Here is a 27,635-nt window from a genome sequence, read left to right as displayed (position 1 = left end):
ATGTGACCTCGGACTACGTTAAGGTAACGTGTGGAGTTCCCCAGGGTTCGGTCCTTGGCCCTGGACTCTTCAGCATCTACATGCTGCCGCTAGGTGACATCATACGCAAATACGGTGTTAGCTTTCACTGTTATGCTGATGACACCCAACTCTACATGCCCCTAAAGCTGACTAACACGCCGGATTGTAGTCAGCTGGAGGCGTGTCTTAATGAAATTAAACAATGGATGTCCGCTAACTTTTTGCAACTCAACGCCAAAAAAACGGAAATGCTGATTATCGGTCCTGCTAGACACCGACCTCTATTTAATAATACAACTTTAACATTTGACAACCAAACAATTAAACAAGGCGACACGGTAAAGAATCTGGGTATTATCTTCGACCCAACTCTCTCCTTTGAGGCACACATTAAAAGCGTTACTAAAACAGCCTTCTTTCATCTCCGTAATATCGCTAAAATTCGATCCATTCTGTCCACTAAAGACGCCGAGATCATTATCCATGCGTTTGTTACATCTCGCCTCGACTACTGTAACGTATTATTTTTGGGTCTCCCCATGTCTAGCATTAAAAGATTACAGTTGGTACAAAATGCGGCTGCTAGACTTTTGACAAGAACAAGAAAGTTTGATCACATTACGCCTGTACTGGCTCATCTGCACTGGCTTCCTGTGCACTTAAGATGTGACTTTAAGGTTTTACTTACATATAAAATACTACACGGTCTAGCTCCATCCTATCTTGCCGATTGTATTGTACCATATGTCCCGGCAAGAAATCTGCGTTCAAAGGACTCCGGCTTATTAGTGATTCCCAAAGCCCAAAAAAAGTCTGCGGGCTATAGAGCATTTTCATTTCGGGCTCCAGTACTCTGGAATGCCCTCCCGGTAAAAGTTTGAGATGCCACCACAGAAGAAGCATTTAAGTCTCACCTTAAAACTCATTTGTATACTCTAGCCTTTAAATAGACTCCCTTTTTAGACCAGTTGATCTGCCGTATCTTTTCTTTTTCTCCTATGTCACACTCTCCCTTGTGGAGGGGGTCCGGTCCAATCCGGTGGCCATGTACTGCTCGCCTTTGTATCGGCTGGGGACATCTCTGCGCTGTTGATCCGCCTCCACTTGGGATGGTTTCCTGCTGGCTCCGCTGTGAACGGGACTCTCGCTGCTGTGTTGGATCCGCTTTGGACTGGACTCTCGCGACTTTGTTGGATCCATTATGGATTGAACTTTCACAGTATTATGTTAGACTCGCTCGACATCCATTGCTTTCCTCCTCTCCAAGGTTCTCATAGTCTTCATTGTCACCGACGTCCCACTGGGTCATTATTGTCACCGACGTACCACTGGGTGTGAGTTTTCCTTGCCCTTATGTGGGCCTACCGAGGATGTCGTAGTGGTTTGTGCAGCCCTTTGAGACACTAGTCATTTAGGGCTATATAAGTAAACATTGATTGATTGATTGATTTTTGCATGTCTCATGACATATTTTATGTATGGCTGCATTTCTGATAGCTGTTTGTGTGCCATGTTGTTCCAGACCACAGCAAAAGTTACCCATCTTGCAAAGATTGTAATAAATCCATGATGTTTCCTTAAACTTGGACATAAACATGTATACCTTTGGCTATTCTGAGACAGGGGGGGTGGGGGGGTGGGGAGGGGGGGGGTGCAGTCTTCTCCTTCAACTATTGGTCTTGTCTTATATATTTCGGAGAACTAGTGCCCTCTACATTATTACATAATTATTTGATTTTGATCTATCTATTCTGTCAGTTACAGGAGTGCTCTCTTCTGCTAAAAAGCTAGTCAAAGATGGTCTCTATGACAGCACTCTTTTTTTGAAGAAACTGCTGCAAATATGTGAGTCTTTCAAAACACCTTCATTATTAACATATAGTCCAAAAATGTTTTGCTAGAATAACATGGTTATGCCCCCTGGCTTATCATTTCAAATGCAAGTACGCTGATGGATAGATTGATTGATTGAAACTTTTATTAGTAGATTGCACAGTACAGTAAATATTCCGTACAATTGACCACTAAATGGTAACACCTGAATAAGTTTTTCAACTTGTTTAAGTCGGGGTCCACGTTAATCAATTCATGGCTATCCATCAATTTGTACATAAAACCTTTAATAATCAAATAATAGGTAATTGTGTAATAACATGATGAGGCAAATATACATTATATAAATCATATATATGCACTGTAACAAGTGGGCCTCTAAGAACAGCCATAACTGCAATGTGGCCCTCAATGAAAATTAGTTTGTCAGCCCTGCCCTAGACAGATTCTCGCTCATCCGCACAGACTGAACATTTGCCAGGGGCTTGTGGGCATCATAGGACAGAGTCAGCTCTCCTGGTTGCTTTGTTTGGTCTGTTCCCGTCTCTGGCCTTGCTACCCCTAGCAAGGCGTGGAGCACTGCAGAGGCCACCACGGCAAACAGTATGTGGGTGTAGAAATTGCGTGTTTGTTTGGTTTCGTTGTTAGTCCATGCATGGTGCAACCGTATGTGTGCAATATGTATTACTTATGGCTATATATTTTTTGCTTTTCTATGTGTTTTAATTTGTAGCCGTATGTAGAAATGGCTCCACCGAAGTGGCAGCTGGTTGCATCAGCTCTGTGCTTTTTCAATGTCTTTTGTGTTCTTTCAGGTTTCCCTCTTGTTTTCATGTGTTTTTACATTATTTGTTGTGGACTTTTTTGAAAATGCACTTCAAACACATAATTTCCCCATCGTGGGATGGATAAAGTACTGTATATCCTATCCTATCCCCTTATACTTGTGTTACTTGCATGATGGCGACAGCGTGACCCAGGAACAGATTGATTCCCTTTATATTATTTCCTTTTGGACCACATTTGGATGATTAAGAATTTAACCAGCTTTACAATTTAAGTTTCAGAGGTTCAATTGTAAAGGAAAAACATCCTCAAACAATTATAAACATATTGCTGAATTTATTTAGCATGATCATCTTTGATAAGGGATGTTTCAACCCCAAAATTAACAAAACATGGTACATTCCTGTTGGCTTACCTACACAGGAAGTGGCCTTCAAATATAATGTACAGATAAAAAAATTAACCTAAAATGTTTTCTCTAAAAGTGCAAAACCTATATTTGTAGTCCACCACATGGCAATAGTATTGTATTTGCCCTAGTGTGTGAATGTTGTCTGTGTTGTCCCTGTGATGAGGAGGCAACTTGCCCAGGGTGTACCCCGTCTTCTGCCCAAAGGCAGCTAAGATAGGCTCCAGCACCCCCCGCTACCCTGAAAGGGACAAACGGTAGAAAATGGATGGATGCACTAGTCATTGGTGCAAGATGTATCATGGAAGAACAGCAAGTACAATTGAACAATTTGAGTACTATTACATTTTCCAAGCATGTGCTTCATTTCATTGTTGAATTTAGGTCATCTGCCAGTTTGGGGCCTCTCTCCGAGCCGCTCTTGTGTCACATTTCAAGCTCGCGGAGGAAATTTGGTGAGTTTGCTGACATTTTTTTCGTACCTCAAGAACTTGAAAGACACAACACAGCAGGCAGCAAGAAATTTAATTGTCGGACGGAATTAACAAAGCAATGCCTCATGATAGTGTAACTGGAATGATAACATGTACAATATTAACACACTTGACAATTATTTTTTTTAAGAAAGAAAAATGAGCATACAAATCCTGAATAAAGTTCAGAGAACCAGATGCAGATGTGTTTCGTATGATGAATCTCTTCTAGTCACAGTGCTATCGATTCGCCAAACTTATAATTTGCATTGATGTGACGACTTAGCAAAGACGGCAAGTTCATGATAGGTGATCCTGTCCAAAAAGGCATATGAAGTGAATGGAATGATGCCCATGTCACCGTCCTCTTCGCCATGCTACATGTGGCTTCACTTTGGAGAGGTTGTCATCATAATCACATCTTGGCAGCAAAATAAAAGCTTTTGATGAGTAGCAAGGAAACTTGAAATGGAATAATGTACATGGGAGGAAAGACACCATAAACAACTCATACACGTTTCCACCAGCTTCAAAAGAAAATGTGTAGAAATAAACATACATGAAGAAGGTGCAGCCGTCTTTCTTGGCCATGGAGGGAGAGAAAAAGAGAAAGAAAGAAAGACATTGTAAATATTTAGGTTGAACACACAAATCTAACTATTGCTATATGCAATCCTATACACCAGGGATGTTCAACTCAATTTCCAGAACGCTAAACCCCGAGGCGCCAGATTTCTCCCATCACTATCATTATTTTGCATATTCTGGTCAACCAATGTCCTCTATTTTGTCTGAGTTACAGGAGCACTCTGTTGTTTTTAAGGACCTTCTGCCTAAAAGCTAGTCAAAGATCATCTCTATGAAAGCACTCTAGTGTTTAAAAGAATCTGCTGCAAAACAACTGAACTTGCTGGCCACCAGTTGAATAGCCCAAATAATGAAAAAAAATGGACCTAAAATTTTACCTGGAGGAACACTACTAGTATAGCTAAAGAAGTTAAACAAATGATTACTGACTGCATCTGAAGTAAACGAGATACCGCAACACTTTAATCATAAAATGAAAAAAAAGTGTAACTACCATAAAAGAGAGGACTTCAAGGGAAACTTTGAGGAATGCCTCAGTTATGTAAATCACAAGTTTGGACCCGTGTTGAATGTGTGATAGTGCGGTTAAAATGTCAATGCAAGGTTCTGCCAATGTTTCCAGCGTTCATACAAAACCCAAAAACAGTGAAGTTGGCACATTGTGTAAATCGTAAATTAAAACAGATTACATTGATTTGTAAATCCTTTTCAAACTATATTCAATTGAACACAGTGCAAACATAAGATATTTAACGTTCGAACTGGTAAACTTCGTAATTTTCTGCGAAAAATAGCTCATTTGGAATTTAATGCCTGCAACATGTTAAAAAAGGTGGCACAAGTGGCAAAAAAGACTGAAGAAGTTGAGAAATGCTCATCAAACACCTATTTGGAACATCCCACAGGTGAATAGGTTAATTGGGAACAGGTGGGTGCCATGATTGGGTATAAAAGCAGCTTCCATGAAATACTCAGTCATTCACAAACAAGGATGGGGCGAGGGTCACCACTTTGAGAACAAATGCACAAGCAAATTGTCGAACAGTTTAAGACCAACATTTCTCAACCAGCTATTGCAAGGAATTAAGGGATATTACTATTTACGGTCCGTAATATCATCAAAAAGTCCAGAGAATCTGAAGAAATTACTGCAGGTAAGCGGAAGTACCCGTGACCTTAGATCCTTCAAGCGGTACTGCATCAAAAAGCGACATCAGTGTGAAAAGGATATCACCACATGGGCTCAAAAACACTTCAGAAAACCATTGTCAGTAACTACAGTTCGTCCCTACATCTGTAAGTACAAGTTAAAACTTTACTATGCAAAGCAAAAGCCATTTATCAACAACACCCAGAAACGCGGCCAGCTTCGCTGAGCCCGAGTTCATCTAAGATGGACTGATGCAAAGTGGAAAAGTGTTCTGTGGTCTGCCGAGTCCACATTTAAAATAGTTTTTTTGTAACTGTGGACGTCGTGTCCTCCGGACCAAAGAGGAAAATAACAGTCCGGACTATTGTAGGCGCAAAGTTTAAAAGCCAGCATCTGTGATGGTATGTGGATGTGTTAGTGCCCAAGGCATGGGTAACTTACACATCTGTGAAGGCACCAATAATGCTGAAAGGTACATACAGGTTTTGGAACAACCTAAGTTGACATCCAAGCGACGTCTTTTTAATGGCCGCCCCTGCTGATGTCAGCGAGACAATGCCAAGCCACATTCTGCCCGTTACAAGAGTGTGACTTCATAGTAAAAAAGTTTGTGTACTAGACTGGCGTGCCTGTAGTCAAGACCTGTCTCCCATTGAAAATGTGTGGTGCATTATGAAGCGTAAAATATGACAACGGAGTCCCCAACTTAATCTTTTTTGAAATGTGCTGCTGCCATTAAATTCTAAGTTAATGATTATTTGCAAAACATTAATATAAATCACTGTATTCTGTTTTTATTTACGATTTACACAATGTGCAAACTTCACTCGTTTTGGGTTTTGTAGTTACTCTCTAAATCAGGAGCACTGTAGTGTTTTTAGGAATGTTCTGCAAAAATGTTTGTCTTCTTTGTTTTGAACTGAACTTGGTGTCATTCCCGGGCCGCCAGTTGAATAACCCTGCTGTACAGACATCAAGCCTGAATTCACAGTGCCCTCCTAACTACAACCAATCAGGGACATACATTGAAAATCAGTAGAATTGGCGTCTATTTCAGAAAAAATGTTTTGTAGGTATGCATGGGGCACCTGCAAGGTGGATGTAGGATATCTGCAAAGTTTGGAAGGAGCAAAACTCACCCCATTTCCAAAACCAAAGACAAAACTACAAGAAATTTCTTTGTTGGATCACAGCTTGTGGGAGACCGCATTTTTAGCGAGTGCAATTACAAACCCCGTTTCCATATGAGTTGGGAAATGGTTTTAGATGTAAATATAAACAGAATACAATGATTTGCAATTCCTTTTCAACCCATATTCAATTGAATGCGCTACAAAGACAAGATATTTGATGTTCAAACTCATAAACTTTATTTTTTTTTGCAAATAATAATTAACTTAGAATTTCATGGCTGCAACACGTGCCAAAGTAGTTGGGAAAGGACATGTTCACCACTGTGTTAAATCACCTTTTCTTTTAACAACACTCAATAAAAGTTTGGTAACTGAGGAAAGTAATTGTTGAAGCTTTGAAAGTGGAATTCTTTCCCATTCTTGTTTTATGTAGAGTTTCAGTCTTCCAACGTCTCCGCTGTCGTATTTTACGCTTCATAATGCGCCACACATTTTCAATGGGTGACAGGTCTGGACTGCAGGCAGGCCAGGAAAGTACCCGCAGTCATTTTTTATGAAGCCACGCTGTAGTAACACTTCATCCATCCATCCATTTACTACCGCTTATTCCCTTTCGGGGTTGCGGGGGGCGCTGGCGCCTATCTCAGCTACAATCGGGCGGAAGGCAGGGTACACCCTGGACAAGTTGCCACCTCATCGCAGGGCCAACACAGATAGACAGACAACATTCACACTTACATTCACACACTAGGGCCAATTTAGTGTTGCCAATCAACCTATCCTCAGGTGCATGTCTTTGGAAGTGGGAGGAAGCCGGAGTACCCGGAGGGAACCCACGCATTCACGGGGAGAACATGCAAACTCCACACAGAAAGATCCCGAGCCTGGATTTGAACCCAGGACTGCAGGAACTTGTCTTGCTGAAATAAGCTGGGGCATCCATGATAATGTTGCTTGGATGACAACATATGTTGCTCCAAAACCTGTATGGACCTTTCAGCATTAATGGTGCCTTCACAGATGTGTAAGTTACCCATGCCTTGGGCACTAATACACACCCCATACCATGACAGATGCTGGCTTTTGAACTTTGCGCCTATAACAATCTGAATGGTTATTTTCTTCTTTGTTCTGGAGGACACCACATCCTCTGTTTCCAAATATAATTTGAAATGTGGACGCGTCAGACCACAGAACACCTTTCGACTTTGCATCAGTCCATCTTAGTTTATCTCGGGCCCAGCCAAGCCGGCGGCGTATCAGGATATTTTTGATAAATGGTTTTGGTTTTGCATAGCAGAGTTTTAACTTGGACTTACAGATGTAGAGACCAACTGTAGTTACTGACAGTCGTTTTATGAAGTCTTCCTGAGCCCATGTGGTGATATGCTTTACACACTGATGTCGGTTTTTGATGCAGTACCGCCTGAGGGATCAAAAGTCCGTAATATCACCGCTTACGTGCAGCGATTTCTCCAGATTCTTTGAACTTTTTGATGATTTTACGGACCGTAGATGGTAAAATACCTAAATTCCTTGCAATAGCTCGTAGAGAAATGTTGTTCTAAAACCGTTCGACAATTTGCTTACAAAGTGGTGACCCTCACCTCATCCTTGTTTGTGAATTACTTAGCATTTCATGTAAGCTGCTTTTATACACAATCATGGCACCCAACTGTTCCCAATTAGCCAGCACACCTATGGGATGTTCCATATAAATAATAAATGATAAATGGGTTGTACTTGTATAGCGCTTTTCTACCTTCAAGGTACTCAAAGCGCTTTGACACTACTTCCACATTTACCCATTCACACACTGATGGAGGGAGCTGCCATGCAAGGCGCCAACCAGCACCCATCAGGAGCAAGGGTGAAGTGTCTTGCTCAGGACACAACGGACATGACGAGGTTGGTTCTAGGTGGGATTTGAACCAGTGACCTTCGGGTTGCGCACGGCCACTCTCCCAATGCGCCACACCGTCCCTAGTGTTATATAAGTGTTTGATGAGCATTCCTCAACTTTATCAGTATTTATTGCCACCTTTCCCAACTTCTTTGTCATGTGGTGCTGGCATCATACTCTAAAGTTAATGATTATTTGCAAAAAAAAATGTTTATCAGTTTGAACATCAAATATGTTGTCTTTGTAGCATATTCAACTGAATATGGGTTAAAAATTATTTGCAAATCATTGTATTCCGTTTATATTTACATCTCACACAATTTCCCAACTCATATGGAAACGGGGTTTGTAAACAAAAACATTAATCCCATAGTGACACCATTACATCCATAAATACAAAGGATAACAGATTGGACTTTCCATTGGTAATCATTTTGATCATCGTCGACACGTGCAGTAACAAACAAAAATAAGTAGCTTGATTTTCTTTGGCGACAACACGTAGGCCTAAATTTGTAGCTACAGATCAACTGAAGAATCTTTTTGTTGTCTTTTTTTGTGAATGGAAAGAGGTAGCTTCATAATTTTTACATAACTTCTATCCTTTAATGTGACTATCAGGGTGATTACAGTAGATACCACAATTTTTGAGGTGGCGACCTGTCCAGGGTGTACCCAGCCTACCGCCCGAATGCAGCTGAGATCGGCTCCAGCGACCCCAAAAGGGACAAGCGGTAGGAAATGGATGGATGGATGGACCACAATTTTATTTTGCCTCATTCCTGTGAAAATTTTGTGTGTGACATAAGGCATTTAGGGGTGAGATTATCAAGGTCTAACTGCAATGTGCTCAAACAACCACTAGGTACCATACGTGAGCAGATAATAATGAATTATCTCTTTCGGACTCATCAGGTCGGTAGTGCATTCTTCACACACAGTCAAAGTGAAGGATAAGGCAAAAATACAGTGGTACCTACTTGTACAATTACTATAGTAACATGACATAAAGAATGTTCTATTTTCTTCCCGGGAACTTTGAATGTCCATTGATCGTTAGCACTTTGCATCAACAAGCACATTAAACTTTCCGCCTACCAAAATAAGAAGTTCAGTATTTCATCAGCAGATTTTCAGCATGGGGATGAAAAGATATGCTAATTTTGTCTGAAGTTCGAGCGAATGATCGCTGATCTTCCACCATCATAGATGAAAGCTTGTGGGACATGACAACAGTAACCATTGAAGGCGCGGCTTGTTTGTTACCAGCAAGACGCCAGGAGGTGACAGTATTGGTCTGCAAACACCTTCTTGTTTCCTCTATTATGTGTCAGTCTTCAAAAGTAGCATTTACCTTATTTTGTGTTTATTAAACACTGGTTAACATCAGTTACCTGTTAAATGTGTTGAAATATTGTATAATGACAAAAATATATATCCCCATATAGGTAATTTTGATGTATGTAGCGTGATAGTGGGTTTTTTTCCCTTAAAAATTTAAATACAGTGCATCCGTAAAGTATTCACAGCGCTTCACTCTACTCCACATTTTGTTTTGTTACAGCCTAATTCCAAAACGGAATAAATTCATTTTTGTTCTCAAAATTCTACAGACAGTACACCATGACAATGTGAAAATATATTTTTTAAAACATTTTTGCAAATGTATTAAAATAAAAAATAAAAAAACACATGTATGTAAGTAATCAGAGCTTTTGCTCAATACTTTATTGATGCACCTTTGGCTCCAATTACAGCCTCAAGTCTTTTTAATAAAATGCCACAAGATTGGTACACCCATCTTTGGGCAGTTTCCCCATTCCTCTTTGCAGCACCTCTCAAGTTCAATTAGGTTGCATGGGAAGTGTTGGTTTTCATCTAGAATGTCTCTGTACATTGCTGCATTCATAACAGTTTAGTTAGGGAGGTGACCAAGAACCCGATGGTCACTCTGTCAGTGCTATAACATTCCTCTGTGGAGAGAGGAGAACCTTCCAAAAGTACAAACATCTCTGCAGCAAACCACCAATAAGGCCTGTATGATATAGTGTCAAGACGAAAGCCATTTCTTAGTAAAAAGTTTGCCAAAATGCAACTGAAAGACTCAGACCACGAGAAACACAATTCTCTGGTCTGATGAGACAAAGATTGAACTCTAGCGTGAACGCTAGGCATCATGTTTGGAGGAAACCAAGCACCGCTTATCCCCGGGCCAATACCATCCACACAGTGAAGCATGGTGGCGGCAGCATCATGCTGTGGGGTATTTTTTCAGCGGCAGGAACTGGGACATTAGTCGTGATAGAGGGAAAGATGAATGCAGAAATGTACATAGAGATCCTCGATAAAAACTAACACTTCCCATTCAACCACATAGAGCTTGAGGGGTGCCCTAAAGGGGACTGGACAAAGAAGAATGGGTGAACCTGCTCAAAGACAGGTGTGCCAAGCTTGTGACACCATATTCAAACAGACTTGAGGCTGTATTTTCTGCCAAAGGTACATCAATAAAGTATTGAGCAAAGACTGTGAATACTTATGTCCATGTGATTGTTTTTTAATACATTTGCAAAAAAAACCAAAAAACCTTTTTACATTGTGGTTATGGGGTATTGTTCATAGAATTTTGAAGATAAAGATGAATTTAATCTATTTTGGAATACAGCTGTAACAAAAAATGTGGAAAAAGTGAAGCGCTGTTAACACTTTCCGTATACACAGTCTGCGCGCACACACATGAAGTTAATGCCAGTTTATTTTATAATTCCCCCCGTTATTCATAGAAAACATTACATACAAAAAAGACAAAACAATTAAACAATGATTTAGTATATGCCATTAAGTTCTTTAAAGATTTGATGCAGTTACATTAGCCACAGCCCAGATGTTAAAATTAGGACATAAACAGAGAATTATATAGTGCCATGGACATGTTTATGTTGTACTACAATATACAATGTATTGTATAATCGCACAGCACTACTGGTTAAATTCCCTTTACATAACTTTCTATGGGAACATTTGTTAAAGTCAACCGCAGAGGTTCATTTACATTTTAAACACAACACCAAACTAATTTACAAGGCATTATTTTCTTCGTAAGGGTTGATTGTTTTAATGCAGTCCTTGCAGGTGTACCACATGATGTGGAGATTATGCTTGTTAGCAGAAGTTTCTTGATGGCTAGTGAATTCAGTATTTTGGCACTTTGCGAAATATTTGAATTGGGTCATTGCGCTATGTCGAAAAGTATTTAATGCAAGTCTCATTAACTGTCTAAAAAGGTAGGGATGGCATAAATGAATTAAAAATGACGGAACTCTTGTGTTGTTGACACTACTTTTTGACTTCCCGGCAACTAGGTCATGAACAAAAGAGCTTTCGTCGACAGTTTACAGCTGCAGTTTTTGCTCAACATTGGTAACCCCCCTCACATTAATAATTTTAAACACAGCATATATTCTTTAAGTGACAATACTAAAGAAAGTAGTCAGTGTACAGCTTGTTTAGCAGTATATATTCTACTGAAAAGAATTACAACTTACAGCCATTATTACCTACATTACTGGCAAGTGGCTACACAAGTGAGTGGCAAGAGAATTGCCCCAACAGTCAAGCATGGTGGTGGTAGCGTTATGATCTGGGGTAGCATGAATGCTGCCGGCACTGGGGAGATGCCGTTCATTGAGAGGAAACACAAATGCCAAAATGCACTGTGACACTGTCAAGCAAAGCATGAGCCTCTCCTTTGGGAAATTGTGCATAGCATAAGGATCTTAACACCTCCAATATGACAAAGCCCCTCTTCTGGAAGCTGAAAGTGACGGAGTCAACACAACTGAGAGCACCTGAAGAAGGTGGAGGACCAGTGATGTCATCATGGAGGAGTGGAAGAAGATTCCAGCCTGAAAGGATTAAGGCAGTGTTTCGATAAAAAAAAAAAAATGGTGCTCAAAATGGATATTCACACTTAGGACATGTTCAGTGTCAGGTGCACTCACTTGTGTTGACATTAATGGCTGTTTTGACTCAATTTTAGCTGTTATATACTGGTATAAAAGCTGCACGCTGACTACTATTAAGCCATCTCCAAATTTCACTTCAACAGTGTTGTCCCTTGAGAAATGACATTCACTGTAGCAAGCCATTTTATTGATACAATTTTGCTTATCTTAAAGTGAGACTTTAGAGTATTATGGCAACAAACACTACACAAAACACCTCAGCAGTGTGAACAAAACAAAGTATGTGAAATCATTAGCCAGCAATTAACACATAGATGATCTGCAAAAAAGTATAACTAAAAGCGTGCATTGCCATGCAACAGACAATTATTAGTGCAGTTGATTGTGACTCATGTACCAAAAGTTGGTTGGGAGGGAAATGTGCATTTTGTATTTTTTTTAACTTATTAATAGTTTACACACCTTGACTGAGATGAGACTGTGACGCTTGCACAGTACTTTTAATTTTGTAAAGTTTGTCAAGGATAAAAGGGGTTGGTTAGTCACTGAAAACAAGGCTAAAAAAGGGTAAAACTATCATAAAAGCTCATGCAACTAAAGGAGAGAATTAAAATAAAGCACACTTACTTCACTCATACCTAAAACAAACACACAAAGACAAAATATGACAAATATTTGTTGTGGACTTTTTTGAAAATGCACTTCAAACACATAATTTCCCCATCGTGGGATGGATAAAGTACTGTATATCCTATCCTATCCCCTTATACTTGTGTTACTTGCATGATGGCGACAGCGTGACCCAGGAACAGATTGATTCCCTTTATATTATTTCCTTTTGGACCACATTTGGATGATTAAGAATTTAACCAGCTTTACAATTTAAGTTTCAGAGGTTCAATTGTAAAGGAAAAACATCCTCAAACAATTATAAACATATTGCTGAATTTATTTAGCATGATCATCTTTGATAAGGGATGTTTCAACCCCAAAATTAACAAAACATGGTACATTCCTGTTGGCTTACCTACACAGGAAGTGGCCTTCAAATATAATGTACAGATAAAAAAATTAACCTAAAACGTTTTCTCTAAAAGTGCAAAACCTATATTTGTAGTCCACCACATGGCAATAGTATTGTATTTGCCCTAGTGTGTGAATGTTGTCTGTGTTGTCCCTGTGATGAGGAGGCAACTTGCCCAGGGTGTACCCCGTCTTCTGCCCAAAGGCAGCTAAGATAGGCTCCAGCACCCCCCGCTACCCTGAAAGGGACAAACGGTAGAAAATGGATGGATGCACTAGTCATTGGTGCAAGATGTATCATGGAAGAACAGCAAGTACAATTGAACAATTTGAGTACTATTACATTTTCCAAGCATGTGCTTCATTTCATTGTTGAATTTAGGTCATCTGCCAGTTTGGGGCCTCTCTCCGAGCCGCTCTTGTGTCACATTTCAAGCTCGCGGAGGAAATTTGGTGAGTTTGCTGACATTTTTTTCGTACCTCAAGAACTTGAAAGACACAACACAGCAGGCAGCAAGAAATTTAATTGTCGGACGGAATTAACAAAGCAATGCCTCATGATAGTGTAACTGGAATGATAACATGTACAATATTAACACACTTGACAATTATTTTTTTTAAGAAAGAAAAATGAGCATACAAATCCTGAATAAAGTTCAGAGAACCAGATGCAGATGTGTTTCGTATGATGAATCTCTTCTAGTCACAGTGCTATCGATTCGCCAAACTTATAATTTGCATTGATGTGACGACTTAGCAAAGACGGCAAGTTCATGATAGGTGATCCTGTCCAAAAAGGCATATGAAGTGAATGGAATGATGCCCATGTCACCGTCCTCTTCGCCATGCTACATGTGGCTTCACTTTGGAGAGGTTGTCATCATAATCACATCTTGGCAGCAAAATAAAAGCTTTTGATGAGTAGCAAGGAAACTTGAAATGGAATAATGTACATGGGAGGAAAGACACCATAAACAACTCATACACGTTTCCACCAGCTTCAAAAGAAAATGTGTAGAAATAAACATACATGAAGAAGGTGCAGCCGTCTTTCTTGGCCATGGAGGGAGAGAAAAAGAGAAAGAAAGAAAGACATTGTAAATATTTAGGTTGAACACACAAATCTAACTATTGCTATATGCAATCCTATACACCAGGGATGTTAAACTCAATTTCCAGAACGCTAAACCCCGAGGCGCCAGATTTCTCCCATCACTATCATTATTTTGCATATTCTGGTCAACCAATGTCCTCTATTTTGTCTGAGTTACAGGAGCACTCTGTTGTTTTTAAGGACCTTCTGCCTAAAAGCTAGTCAAAGATCATCTCTATGAAAGCACTCTAGTGTTTAAAAGAATCTGCTGCAAAACAACTGAACTTGCTGGCCACCAGTTGAATAGCCCAAATAATGAAAAAAAATGGACCTAAAATTTTACCTGGAGGAACACTACTAGTATAGCTAAAGAAGTTAAACAAATGATTACTGACTGCATCTGAAGTAAACGAGATACCGCAACACTTTAATCATAAAATGAAAAAAAAGTGTAACTACCATAAAAGAGAGGACTTCAAGGGAAACTTTGAGGAATGCCTCAGTTATGTAAATCACAAGTTTGGACCCGTGTTAAATGTGTGATAGTGCGGTTAAAATGTCAATGCAAGGTTCTGCCAATGTTTCCAGCGTTCATACAAAACCCAAAAACAGTGAAGTTGGCACATTGTGTAAATCGTAAATTAAAACAGATTACATTGATTTGTAAATCCTTTTCAAACTATATTCAATTGAACACAGTGCAAACATAAGATATTTAACGTTCGAACTGGTAAACTTCGTAATTTTCTGCGAAAAATAGCTCATTTGGAATTTAATGCCTGCAACATGTTAAAAAAGGTGGCACAAGTGGCAAAAAAGACTGAAGAAGTTGAGAAATGCTCATCAAACACCTATTTGGAACATCCCACAGGTGAATAGGTTAATTGGGAACAGGTGGGTGCCATGATTGGGTATAAAAGCAGCTTCCATGAAATACTCAGTCATTCACAAACAAGGATGGGGCGAGGGTCACCACTTTGAGAACAAATGCACAAGCAAATTGTCGAACAGTTTAAGACCAACATTTCTCAACCAGCTATTGCAAGGAATTAAGGGATATTACTATTTACGGTCCGTAATATCATCAAAAAGTCCAGAGAATCTGAAGAAATTACTGCAGGTAAGCGGAAGTACCCGTGACCTTAGATCCTTCAAGCGGTACTGCATCAAAAAGCGACATCAGTGTGAAAAGGATATCACCACATGGGCTCAAAAACACTTCAGAAAACCATTGTCAGTAACTACAGTTCGTCCCTACATCTGTAAGTACAAGTTAAAACTTTACTATGCAAAGCAAAAGCCATTTATCAACAACACCCAGAAACGCGGCCAGCTTCGCTGAGCCCGAGTTCATCTAAGATGGACTGATGCAAAGTGGAAAAGTGTTCTGTGGTCTGCCGAGTCCACATTTAAAATAGTTTTTTTGTAACTGTGGACGTCGTGTCCTCCGGACCAAAGAGGAAAATAACCGTCCGGACTATTGTAGGCGCAAAGTTTAAAAGCCAGCATCTGTGATGGTATGTGGATGTGTTAGTGCCCAAGGCATGGGTAACTTACACATCTGTGAAGGCACCAATAATGCTGAAAGGTACATACAGGTTTTGGAACAACCTAAGTTGACATCCAAGCGACGTCTTTTTAATGGCCGCCCCTGCTGATGTCAGCGAGACAATGCCAAGCCACATTCTGCCCGTTACAAGAGTGTGACTTCATAGTAAAACAGTTTGTGTACTAGACTGGCGTGCCTGTAGTCAAGACCTGTCTCCCATTGAAAATGTGTGGTGCATTATGAAGCGTAAAATATGACAACGGAGTCCCCAACTTAATCTTTTTTGAAATGTGCTGCTGCCATTAAATTCTAAGTTAATGATTATTTGCAAAACATTAATATAAATCACTGTATTCTGTTTTTATTTACGATTTACACAATGTGCCAACTTCACTCGTTTTGGGTTTTGTAGTTACTCTCTAAATCAGGAGCACTGTAGTGTTTTTAGGAATGTTCTGCAAAAATGTTTGTCTTCTTTGTTTTGAACTGAACTTGGTGTCATTCCCGGGCCGCCAGTTGAATAACCCTGCTGTACAGACATCAAGCCTGAATTCACAGTGCCCTCCTAACTACAACCAATCAGGGACATACATTGAAAATCAGTAGAATTGGCGTCTATTTCAGAAAAAATGTTTTGTAGGTATGCATGGGGCACCTGCAAGGTGGATGTAGGATATCTGCAAAGTTTGGAAGGAGCAAAACTCACCCCATTTCCAAAACCAAAGACAAAACTACAAGAAATTTCTTTGTTGGATCACAGCTTGTGGGAGACCGCATTTTTAGCGAGTGCAATTACAAACCCCGTTTCCATATGAGTTGGGAAATGGTTTTAGATGTAAATATAAACAGAATACAATGATTTGCAATTCCTTTTCAACCCATATTCAATTGAATGCGCTACAAAGACAAGATATTTGATGTTCAAACTCATAAACTTTATTTTTTTTTGCAAATAATAATTAACTTAGAATTTCATGGCTGCAACACGTGCCAAAGTAGTTGGGAAAGGACATGTTCACCACTGTGTTAAATCACCTTTTCTTTTAACAACACTCAATAAAAGTTTGGTAACTGAGGAAAGTAATTGTTGAAGCTTTGAAAGTGGAATTCTTTCCCATTCTTGTTTTATGTAGAGTTTCAGTCGTTCAACGTCTCCGCTGTCGTATTTTACGCTTCATAATGCGCCACACATTTTCAATGGGTGACAGGTCTGGACTGCAGGCGGGCCAGGAAAGTACCCGCAGTCATTTTTTATGAAGCCACGCTGTAGTAACACTTCATCCATCCATCCATTTACTACCGCTTATTCCCTTTCGGGGTTGCGGGGGGCGCTGGCGCCTATCTCAGCTACAATCGGGCGGAAGGCAGGGTACACCCTGGACAAGTTGCCACCTCATCGCAGGGCCAACACAGATAGACAGACAACATTCACACTTACATTCACACACTAGGGCCAATTTAGTGTTGCCAATCAACCTATCCTCAGGTGCATGTCTTTGGAAGTGGGAGGAAGCCGGAGTACCCGGAGGGAACCCACGCATTCACGGGGAGAACATGCAAACTCCACACAGAAAGATCCCGAGCCTGGATTTGAACCCAGGACTGCAGGAACTTGTCTTGCTGAAATAAGCTGGGGCATCCATGATAATGTTGCTTGGATGACAACATATGTTGCTCCAAAACCTGTATGGACCTTTCAGCATTAATGGTGCCTTCACAGATGTGTAAGTTACCCATGCCTTGGGCACTAATACACACCCCATACCATGACAGATGCTGGCTTTTGAACTTTGCGCCTATAACAATCTGAATGGTTATTTTCTTCTTTGTTCTGGAGGACACCACATCCTCTGTTTCCAAATATAATTTGAAATGTGGACGCGTCAGACCACAGAACACCTTTCGACTTTGCATCAGTCCATCTTAGTTTATCTCGGGCCCAGCCAAGCCGGCGGCGTATCAGGATATTTTTGATAAATGGTTTTGGTTTTGCATAGCAGAGTTTTAACTTGGACTTACAGATGTAGAGACCAACTGTAGTTACTGACAGTCGTTTTATGAAGTCTTCCTGAGCCCATGTGGTGATATGCTTTACACACTGATGTCGGTTTTTGATGCAGTACCGCCTGAGGGATCAAAAGTCCGTAATATCACCGCTTACGTGCAGCGATTTCTCCAGATTCTTTGAACTTTTTGATGATTTTACGGACCGTAGATGGTAAAATACCTCAATTCCTTGCAATAGCTCGTAGAGAAATGTTGTTCTAAAACTGTTCGACAATTTGCTTACAAAGTGGTGACCCTCACCCCATCCTTGTTTGTGAATTACTTAGCATTTCATGTAAGCTGCTTTTATACACAATCATGGCACCCAACTGTTCCCAATTAGCCAGCACACCTATGGGATGTTCCATATAAATAATAAATGATAAATGGGTTGTACTTGTATAGCGCTTTTCTACCTTCAAGGTACTCAAAGCGCTTTGACACTACTTCCACATTTACCCATTCACACACACATTCACACACTGATGGAGGGAGCTGCCATGCAAGGCGCCAACCAGCACCCATCAGGAGCAAGGGTGAAGTGTCTTGCTCAGGAAACAACGGACATGACGAGGTTGGTTCTAGGTGGGATTTGAACCAATGACCTTCGGGTTGCGCACGGCCACTCTCCCAATGCGCCACACCGTCCCTAGTGTTATATAAGTGTTTGATGAGCATTCCTCAACTTTATCAGTATTTATTGCCACCTTTCCCAACTTCTTTGTCATGTGGTGCTGGCATCATACTCTAAAGTTAATGATTATTTGCAAAAAAAAATGTTTATCAGTTTGAACATCAAATATGTTGTCTTTGTAGCATATTCAACTGAATATGGGTTAAAAATTATTTGCAAATCATTGTATTCCGTTTATATTTACATCTCACACAATTTCCCAACTCATATGGAAACGGGGTTTGTAAACAAAAACATTAATCCCATAGTGACACCATTACATCCATAAATACAAAGGATAACAGATTGGACTTTCCATTGGTAATCATTTTGATCATCGTCGACACGTGCAGTAACAAACAAAAATAAGTAGCTTGATTTTCTTTGGCGACAACACGTAGGCCTAAATTTGTAGCTACAGATCAACTGAAGAATCTTTTTGTTGTCTTTTTTTGTGAATGGAAAGAGGTAGCTTCATAATTTTTTACATAACTTCTATCCTTTAATGTGACTATCAGGGTGATTACAGTAGATACCACAATTTTTGAGGTGGCGACCTGTCCAGGGTGTACCCAGCCTACCGCCCGAATGCAGCTGAGATCGGCTCCAGCGACCCCAAAAGGGACAAGCGGTAGGAAATGGATGGATGGATGGACCACAATTTTATTTTGCCTCATTCCTGTGAAAATTTTGTGTGTGACATAAGGCATTTAGGGGTGAGATTATCAAGGTCTAACTGCAATGTGCTCAAACAACCACTAGGTACCATACGTGAGCAGATAATAATGAATTATCTCTTTCGGACTCATCAGGTCGGTAGTGCATTCTTCACACACAGTCAAAGTGAAGGATAAGGCAAAAATACAGTGGTACCTACTTGTACAATTACTATAGTAACATGACATAAAGAATGTTCTATTTTCTTCCCGGGAACTTTGAATGTCCATTGATCGTTAGCACTTTGCATCAACAAGCACATTAAACTTTCCGCCTACCAAAATAAGAAGTTCAGTATTTCATCAGCAGGTTTTCAGCATGGGGATGAAAAGATATGCTAATTTTGTCTGAAGTTCGAGCGAATGATCGCTGATCTTCCACCATCATAGATGAAAGCTTGTGGGACATGACAACAGTAACCATTGAAGGCGCGGCTTGTTTGTTACCAGCAAGACGCCAGGAGGTGACAGTATTGGTCTGCAAACACCTTCTTGTTTCCTCTATTATGTGTCAGTCTTCAAAAGTAGCATTTACCTTATTTTGTGTTTATTAAACACTGGTTAACATCAGTTACCTGTTAAATGTGTTGAAATATTGTATAATGACAAAAATATATATCCCCATATAGGTAATTTTGATGTATGTAGCGTGATAGTGGTTTTTTTTCCCTTAAAAATTTAAATACAGTGCATCCGTAAAGTATTCACAGCGCTTCACTCTACTCCACATTTTGTTTTGTTACAGCCTAATTCCAAAACGGAATAAATTCATTTTTGTTCTCAAAATTCTACAGACAGTACACCATGACAATGTGAAAATATATTTTTTAAAACATTTTTGCAAATGTATTAAAATAAAAAATAAAAAAACACATGTATGTAAGTAATCAGAGCTTTTGCTCAATACTTTATTGATGCACCTTTGGCTCCAATTACAGCCTCAAGTCTTTTTAATAAAATGCCACAAGATTGGCACACCCATCTTTGGGCAGTTTCCCCATTCCTCTTTGCAGCACCTCTCAAGTTCAATTAGGTTGCATGGGAAGTGTTGGTTTTCATCTAGAATGTCTCTGTACATTGCTGCATTCATAACAGTTTAGTTAGGGAGGTGACCAAGAACCCGATGGTCACTCTGTCAGTGCTATAACATTCCTCTGTGGAGAGAGGAGAACCTTCCAAAAGTACAAACATCTCTGCAGCAAACCACCAATAAGGCCTGTATGATATAGTGTCAAGACGAAAGCCATTTCTTAGTAAAAAGTTTGCCAAAATGCAACTGAAAGACTCAGACCACGAGAAACACAATTCTCTGGTCTGATGAGACAAAGATTGAACTCTAGCGTGAACGCTAGGCATCATGTTTGGAGGAAACCAAGCACCGCTTATCCCTGGGCCAATACCATCCACACAGTGAAGCTAGGTGGCGGCAGCATCATGCTGTGGGGTATTTTTTCAGCGGCAGGAACTGGGACATTAGTCGTGATAGAGGGAAAGATGAATGCAGAAATGTACATAGAGATCCTCGATAAAAACTAACACTTCCCATTCAACCACATAGAGCTTGAGGGGTGCCCTAAAGGGGACTGGACAAAGAAGAATGGGTGAACCTGCTCAAAGACAGGTGTGCCAAGCTTGTGACACCATATTCAAACAGACTTGAGGCTGTATTTTCTGCCAAAGGTACATCAATAAAATATTGAGCAAAGACTGTGAATACTTATGTCCATGTAATTGTTTTTTAATACATTTGCAAAAAAAAACAAAAAACCTTTTTACATTGTGGTTATGGGGTATTGTTCATAGAATTTTGAAGATAAAGATGAATTTAATCTATTTTGGAATACAGCTGTAACAAAAAATGTGGAAAAAGTGAAGCGCTGTTAACACTTTCCGTATACACAGTCTGCGCGCACACACATGAAGTTAATGCCAGTTTATTTTATAATTCCCCCCGTTATTCATAGAAAACATTACATACAAAAAAGACAAAACAATTAAACAATGATTTAGTATATGCCATTAAGTTCTTTAAAGATTTGATGCAGTTACATTAGCCACAGCCCAGATGTTAAAATTAGGACATAAACAGAGAATTATATAGTGCCATGGACATGTTTATGTTGTACTACAATATACAATGTATTGTATAATCGCACAGCACTACTGGTTAAATTCCCTTTACATAACTTTCTATGGGAACATTTGTTAAAGTCAACCGCAGAGGTTCATTTACATTTTAAACACAACACCAAACTAATTTACAAGGCATTATTTTCTTCGTAAGGGTTGATTGTTTTAATGCAGTCCTTGCAGGTGTACCACATGATGTGGAGATTATGCTTGTTAGCAGAAGTTTCTTGATGGCTAGTGAATTCAGTATTTTGGCACTTTGCGAAATATTTGAATTGGGTCATTGCGCTATGTCGAAAAGTATTTAATGCAAGTCTCATTAACTGTCTAAAAAGGTAGGGATGGCATAAATGAATTAAAAATGACGGAACTCTTGTGTTGTTGACACTACTTTTTGACTTCCCGGCAACTAGGTCATGAACAAAAGAGCTTTCGTCGACAGTTTACAGCTGCAGTTTTTGCTCAACATTGGTAACCCCCCTCACATTAATAATTTTAAACACAGCATATATTCTTTAAGTGACAATACTAAAGAAAGTAGTCAGTGTACAGCTTGTTTAGCAGTATATATTCTACTGAAAAGAATTACAACTTACAGCCATTATTACCTACATTACTGGCAAGTGGCTACACAAGTGAGTGGCAAGAGAATTGCCCCAACAGTCAAGCATGGTGGTGGTAGCGTTATGATCTGGGGTAGCATGAATGCTGCTGGCACTGGGGAGATGCCGTTCATTGAGAGGAAACACAAATGCCAAAATGCACTGTGACACTGTCAAGCAAAGCATGAGCCTCTCCTTTGGGAAATTGTGCATAGCATAAGGATCTTAACACCTCCAATATGACAAAGCCCCTCTTCTGGAAGCTGAAAGTGACGGAGTCAACACAACTGAGAGCACCTGAAGAAGGTGGAGGACCAGTGATGTCATCATGGAGGAGTGGAAGAAGATTCCAGCCTGAAAGGATTAAGGCAGTATTTCGATAAAAAAAAAAATGGTGCTCAAAATGGATATTCACACTTAGGACATGTTCAGTGTCAGGTGCACTCACTTGTGTTGACATTAATGGCTGTTTTGACTCAATTTTAGCTGTTATATACTGGTATAAAAGCTGCACGCTGACTACTATTAAGCCATCTCCAAATTTCACTTCAACAGTGTTGTCCCTTGAGAAATGACATTCACTGTAGCAAGCCATTTTATTGATACAATTTTGCTTATCTTAAAGTGAGACTTTAGAGTATTATGGCAACAAACACTACACAAAACACCTCAGCAGTGTGAACAAAACAAAGTATGTGAAATCATTAGCCAGCAATTAACACATAGATGATCTGCAACAAAGTATAACTAAAAGCGTGCATTGCCATGCAACAGACAATTATTAGTGCAGTTGATTGTGACTCATGTACCAAAAGTTGGTTGGGAGGGAAATGTGCATTTTGTATTTTTTTAACTTATTAATAGTTTACACACCTTGACTGAGATGAGACTGTGACGCTTGCACAGTACTTTTAATTTTGTAAAGTTTGTCAAGGATAAAAGGGGTTGGTTAGTCACTGAAAACAAGGCTAAAAAAGGGTAAAACTATCATAAAAGCTCATGCAACTAAAGGAGAGAATTAAAATAAAGCACACTTACTTCACTCATACCTAAAACAAACACACAAAGACAAAATATGATCAGATACCTCCTAGACAGTCCATACACGTGATACACACTTATTTAGAGAATATTCTACTTTATTCACAGTATATTACACTCATGAATATGTGACAGTCATGAGGAAAATGCAGCATTTAGCTTTTACTTCACTGTACAAAACAAACTAATTTGGGTTTTTACAGTTTATAAAACAATAGCGGAGACAAGCCACAGAAATATATTCCATAAATCGAGGGACTTCCCAATGGAGTCCGTGCAAGTAGCTCCCCACCCATCTCTCCCAGTTAGTGTCGTACTTTTCCAGGAATGTAGTTACGGTCAATCTCGGCTTCTTGCAGGAACATGTGGAGACAGCGCTCGTTCTGGGCCAAAGGGTGACCGGCAATTCTACAGAAGCAGGAAATTAAGTACATTAAACAATGTCAGCAGATAAGAATATTATTAGTACTGTACAACTGTACTGCACTGACTTCCCATTAAGTTGGAACGACACGTAAACCAAACAAAAAAATAATAACTAATATTACATATGCGGATCTTCACTATTGTGATTGTTAGCTGGCCTACTTAAAGGTTTCTTGACACCTCTTGTTTGGGTTATTTTTTTTGTATTAAAAAATAACCTATATTGCAAAACTGACATTTCTCTTTCTGTTTTTGTGTATTTGGGATCTACGCAAGTCCTGAAATTATACAATAGACACATGGCTGAGATGTTTATAAAAACAATCTTTCCTTCCTTTGTGCCTTTTCTCAGAAAAACCATTTGGAATTTGCCCAATTTGTCCCAAGTGTGACATCAGCAGATATCTCCATATATGGGGAATATTTACCCAAAAAGCTTGGTGCGAGTCTGCCATTGTAGTCTGCGCTTTAGTCAATAAGTTCCTTCTTTTTAAACTATCTTCTTGATGTGGGGCAGACTATGTCATATATTGCACATGCATCCTTAACTGTGCTATTTCTAATATAAAGTAGCGTACAGTTCAAACTTACTCTACTCTGTACACTCCATATGGAAGTGCTAAAAACTACAACATGGCTGAAGGAGAATAGACATGATATGTTCTATTTGTACTGGAAAGTCGGAATTTCCGAGTTCCTAATCTGAATTTAATCTAGAACGCCCCTCAAGGTCGGAATATCAAACTCGGAAAGTCAAAGCACGCTCACCAAACCAAAGTTGTTTTCAAAGATTGCCGCTCTGGACATAAACATTGATATACTATTCGATATTATCCATTATTAGCCCTTCTGGTTCATATTTGTTGCACTAGCCAAATACAATGTATTTTTGAAATTGTATATATGATAACATTACTGTAGCACTAACTAAATTTAAGGTGTTTTAAACATTCTACATTGCTAGCAAGGGGCATGTGTTTCCTCTTTATTCACCGTGTTTGAAGGTTGTTGCAGAAAAGGTGCATAATTTCCCATAAATTGTTTATTTTTGTACTTGCCTTATCTAAATATAGACAGATAGATAGATAGATAGATAGATAGATAGATAGATAGATAGATAGATAGATAGATAGATAGATAGATGATGGATAGAATTGTATTGATTCCTATCTATCCATCTATCTATACTTAGATAAGGCACGTATAAAAATAGCTTTGGTGGATGTGGCCATCTTGACTTCCGACCTCATAACTGGAACACTGACAACTCGGTTGTGACATCATATCCAACTCTGACTTCCGAGGTAAATGGCATGCACAGACAGTCAAAGTGGAGGCACATAACACCTCAGACAAATCGGAGCACTCTGAAGAGACGATCACCAAGTGGCTTGAAAACGATCTCTAAAACATAATCTTTGCAACATTTTGACCAAAGAACCACCATTACATTTAGTGAAGACCTCAAAGAAGTGTTTTAAAAGGTAGAACAGATTAGAAAGTGGCTTGAAAACTTTCTGTAAAACAATCCATGCAAAATTTTGACCAAAATAACAACCATTACATGCTATGTAAACCACAAATAAGTGTTTTAAAAGGTAGAACACATTTTTAATATGAGCTCTTTAAGATCTTGTGCAATGTCATGCACAATGGCAGTTTGACTTCCAAGCTTTTATGTGACGTTATCTTTCCCTCCGATAATTTTCATGGTCTGCATCAAGTATTTACTTGTTGATAAATTGCTCCAAGCCTGACCGCCGCTCTTCGATGAAAGAATCCTCAAAAAGCCCTTCATCGCTACGGAATGGCAACTGTCTCTTTAGGGCTTTACCCGGGAGAGGTGGTACTACAATCTGAAAGAAACCACACATTTTTTTGTGTCTTACAGTGAGAAAATAACACCATTATCACACTCTTCAGGTCATTCCTAATAAGGGTTGGGACAGTCTATAAACCCAAACGACTCACCTTGCTGTCTCTTTCCAGCTCTTTCTTTAACCACTCAAAGTCACTGTATCGTCTGGTCACACAGGAATCCTTCAGCTTGAATATAGGAAGGTTTGTCTGTATAATGATGAGGAAAACCCAGATTAACAATTGGCGAAATGTGACCTGATTGCTCTAGTAAAAATGTTAGGGGTAACACTAAAGTTGATGATGGTTAAACTTAACCCTGTATGAAGTTGCCACCCCCCTTGTCCAAATCTCCCCAAACTTGTCCCAATCGTTTGTGCTACAAAAATGTTTGTTTGTGCCCTCACGATTTTTATGGTTTTACTGTGTACCATGTCAACATTTCCAAAAACTTGTCCCAGTCGTTTGTGCTGCAAAATATAATTGTCAAACTAGCACGGTGTTACAGGGGTTAGTGCATGTGCCTCACAATACGAAGGTCCTGAGTAGTCCTGAGTTCAATCCCGGGCTCGGGAACTTTCTCTGTGGAGTTTGCAAGTTCTCCCCGTGACTGCGTGGGTTCCTTCCGGGTCCGGCTTCCTCCCATCGCCAAAAACATGCACCTGGGGATAGGTTGATTGGCAACACTAAACAATTGGCCCTCGTGTGTGAGTGTGAATGTGGCGACTTGTCCAGGGTGTACACTGCCTTCCGCCCAAAAGGGACCAGCGGTAGGAAATGGATGGATGGATTATAGTTTTTCTGCTATTAGCTCCATAAGACAACAATAACTTAAAAACTGTAATAGTTAGACCAAACATTTTAGCAGCACAAGTTTGGGATATTTGGACAGGGTCTGGGGCTAACTTCACACAGATACTAAAAACAACTGAAATTTTTACTAATCTTGCTGCTAGTTAGCTAACATTAATTGATTAACGTAGACCCCAACTCAAACAATTTGAAAAACTTATTCGGGTGTTACCATTTAGTGGTCAATTGTACAGAATATATACCGTGCAATCTACTAATACGAGTTTCAATCAATCAACGTTATTGGCGTCATTGCCATGACAGTTGACGATCATGCGTTTTGCAAAAGTAATACACATCTATATTAAATATCGTGAATTCACGTTTCTCGCAAAAATTTATGTTGCAAGAAGCACAAATTATAGATAGTAGTTGTAATGTTTCGCAGCTGAACCTACTTACTTACAGTTAGCTTAGCCCGGTAGCGTTTGCTACAGTCATAATTAGTTTAATTATCTGAGAGCAATATTTGCCCAAACATATACTCGACGCCATGTCATCATGGTTACAAGTTCAGTCGCTTTACAATATGTTGTTTGAAACTTTTAACACACATTTTGACCACAAACAACACGTCCAACACCCCCGGCTAAACAAGGCCGCATCTAATCCACGGTCCTCGAGTTCTGCTCCAGCCTCACTTTATGGCACCTGTGGCGGGTCAAGTCAACCTCACAGCCGCTTTAACACAGCTGATGAAGAAGCTTCCCCGCTAGCCAACACACTGTAATCGCCATATTAGCATGCTAAGCTATACGACATGCATGGTATTCCTAACGGAGCACCTACCCGCATTCGAACTTTATATATCGTGTATCGTTGCCGACCGACTCCAACGACTTGTGGATCGAAAACGTCTATCTCCAGAAAATTGCTAGGTGGACCGTAAGCGTCTGTCAAGTCCTGGGGCTTGGAATTCAGCCGGCGAGTGTCGGCCACCGCAGGCTCTGACATTTTGTCGGGCTGCATTTTCTTCTCGGACTAGACCAGTGTCGAGTAAGCGTCAAAGTGAAGTGGGTGTGCCGAGAACGTGCAAACAAGAATTCATTAATTCATTGCGGGAGCTGACGGGTTCAGCTCAGGAACAACAGCTGACTGGAGTGTCTCGTCTTGCCGGGGCCAGCTGCCCTGCGCCCCGCCCTTCCCAAAGCAGGAAAATAGTGTTCTTATTTCTGTGCTGCGTGGAACACCTAAGCTTGTATTGTAAAGTCTATAGCAGGGGTCACCAACCTTTTTGAAACCAAGAGCTACCTCTTGGGTACTGTTTAATGCGAAGGGCTACCAGTTTGATACACACCTAAATAAATTGCCAGAAATAGCCAATTTGCTCAATTTACCTCTAACTCTATGTTATTAATAATAATTA

At 39.8% G+C, this 27,635-nt stretch overlaps 1 protein-coding gene and 1 long non-coding RNA gene across 11 annotated transcripts; both read right to left on the bottom strand.

The window, feature by feature from the left end:
• Window positions 1-3,275: 3,275 nt before the first annotated feature.
• Window positions 3,276-12,899, bottom strand: LOC133551707 (uncharacterized). Its single transcript, XR_009806554.1, has 4 exons — window positions 12,889-12,899; window positions 12,145-12,201; window positions 3,395-4,100; window positions 3,276-3,290 (listed from the first exon to the last, which is right to left on the bottom strand). It is a non-coding gene; the product is annotated as an uncharacterized LOC133551707 (long non-coding RNA).
• An 891-nt stretch (window positions 12,900-13,790) lies between these two features.
• Window positions 13,791-27,427, bottom strand: snx12 (sorting nexin 12). Of its 10 annotated transcripts, none has more exons than XM_061898695.1 (7): window positions 27,059-27,427; window positions 25,532-25,627; window positions 25,292-25,416; window positions 23,452-23,542; window positions 22,391-22,447; window positions 14,315-14,337; window positions 13,791-14,217 (listed from the first exon to the last, which is right to left on the bottom strand). In XM_061898695.1, exons 1-7 carry the CDS (start codon window positions 27,236-27,238, stop codon window positions 14,145-14,147), a joined length of 645 nt encoding a protein of 214 aa, XP_061754679.1. In that variant the 5' UTR covers window positions 27,239-27,427; the 3' UTR covers window positions 13,791-14,144. The 10 variants fall into 10 exon arrangements, with proteins under 10 accessions (XP_061754679.1, XP_061754680.1, XP_061754674.1 ...); XM_061898696.1 differs by having other exon boundaries at window positions 14,315-14,333; XM_061898690.1 differs by having other exon boundaries at window positions 13,791-14,337.
• Between the last annotated feature and the right edge of the window lie 208 nt (window positions 27,428-27,635).

This window comes from Nerophis ophidion, linkage group LG04 (assembly GCF_033978795.1).
Source record: "Nerophis ophidion isolate RoL-2023_Sa linkage group LG04, RoL_Noph_v1.0, whole genome shotgun sequence".
NCBI lineage: Eukaryota > Metazoa > Chordata > Actinopteri > Syngnathiformes > Syngnathidae > Nerophis > Nerophis ophidion.
Note: the sequence above shows the minus strand (reverse complement) of the source record. Positions and strands in the feature narration are given on the sequence as shown.

Coding starts and splice junctions, on each gene's coding strand:
- snx12 (XM_061898690.1), bottom strand. CDS start 27,238: ATGCAGCCCGACAAAATGTCAGAGCCTGCGGTGGCCGACACTCGCCGG. Junction 25,417..25,531: donor AGCTGGAAAGAGACAGCAAG/GTGAGTCGTTTG, acceptor GGTTTCTTTCAG/ATTGTAGTACCACCTCTCCC. Junction 22,448..23,451: donor GTAACTACATTCCTGGAAAA/GTACGACACTAA, acceptor TAATCCTTTCAG/GCTGGAATCTTCTTCCACTC.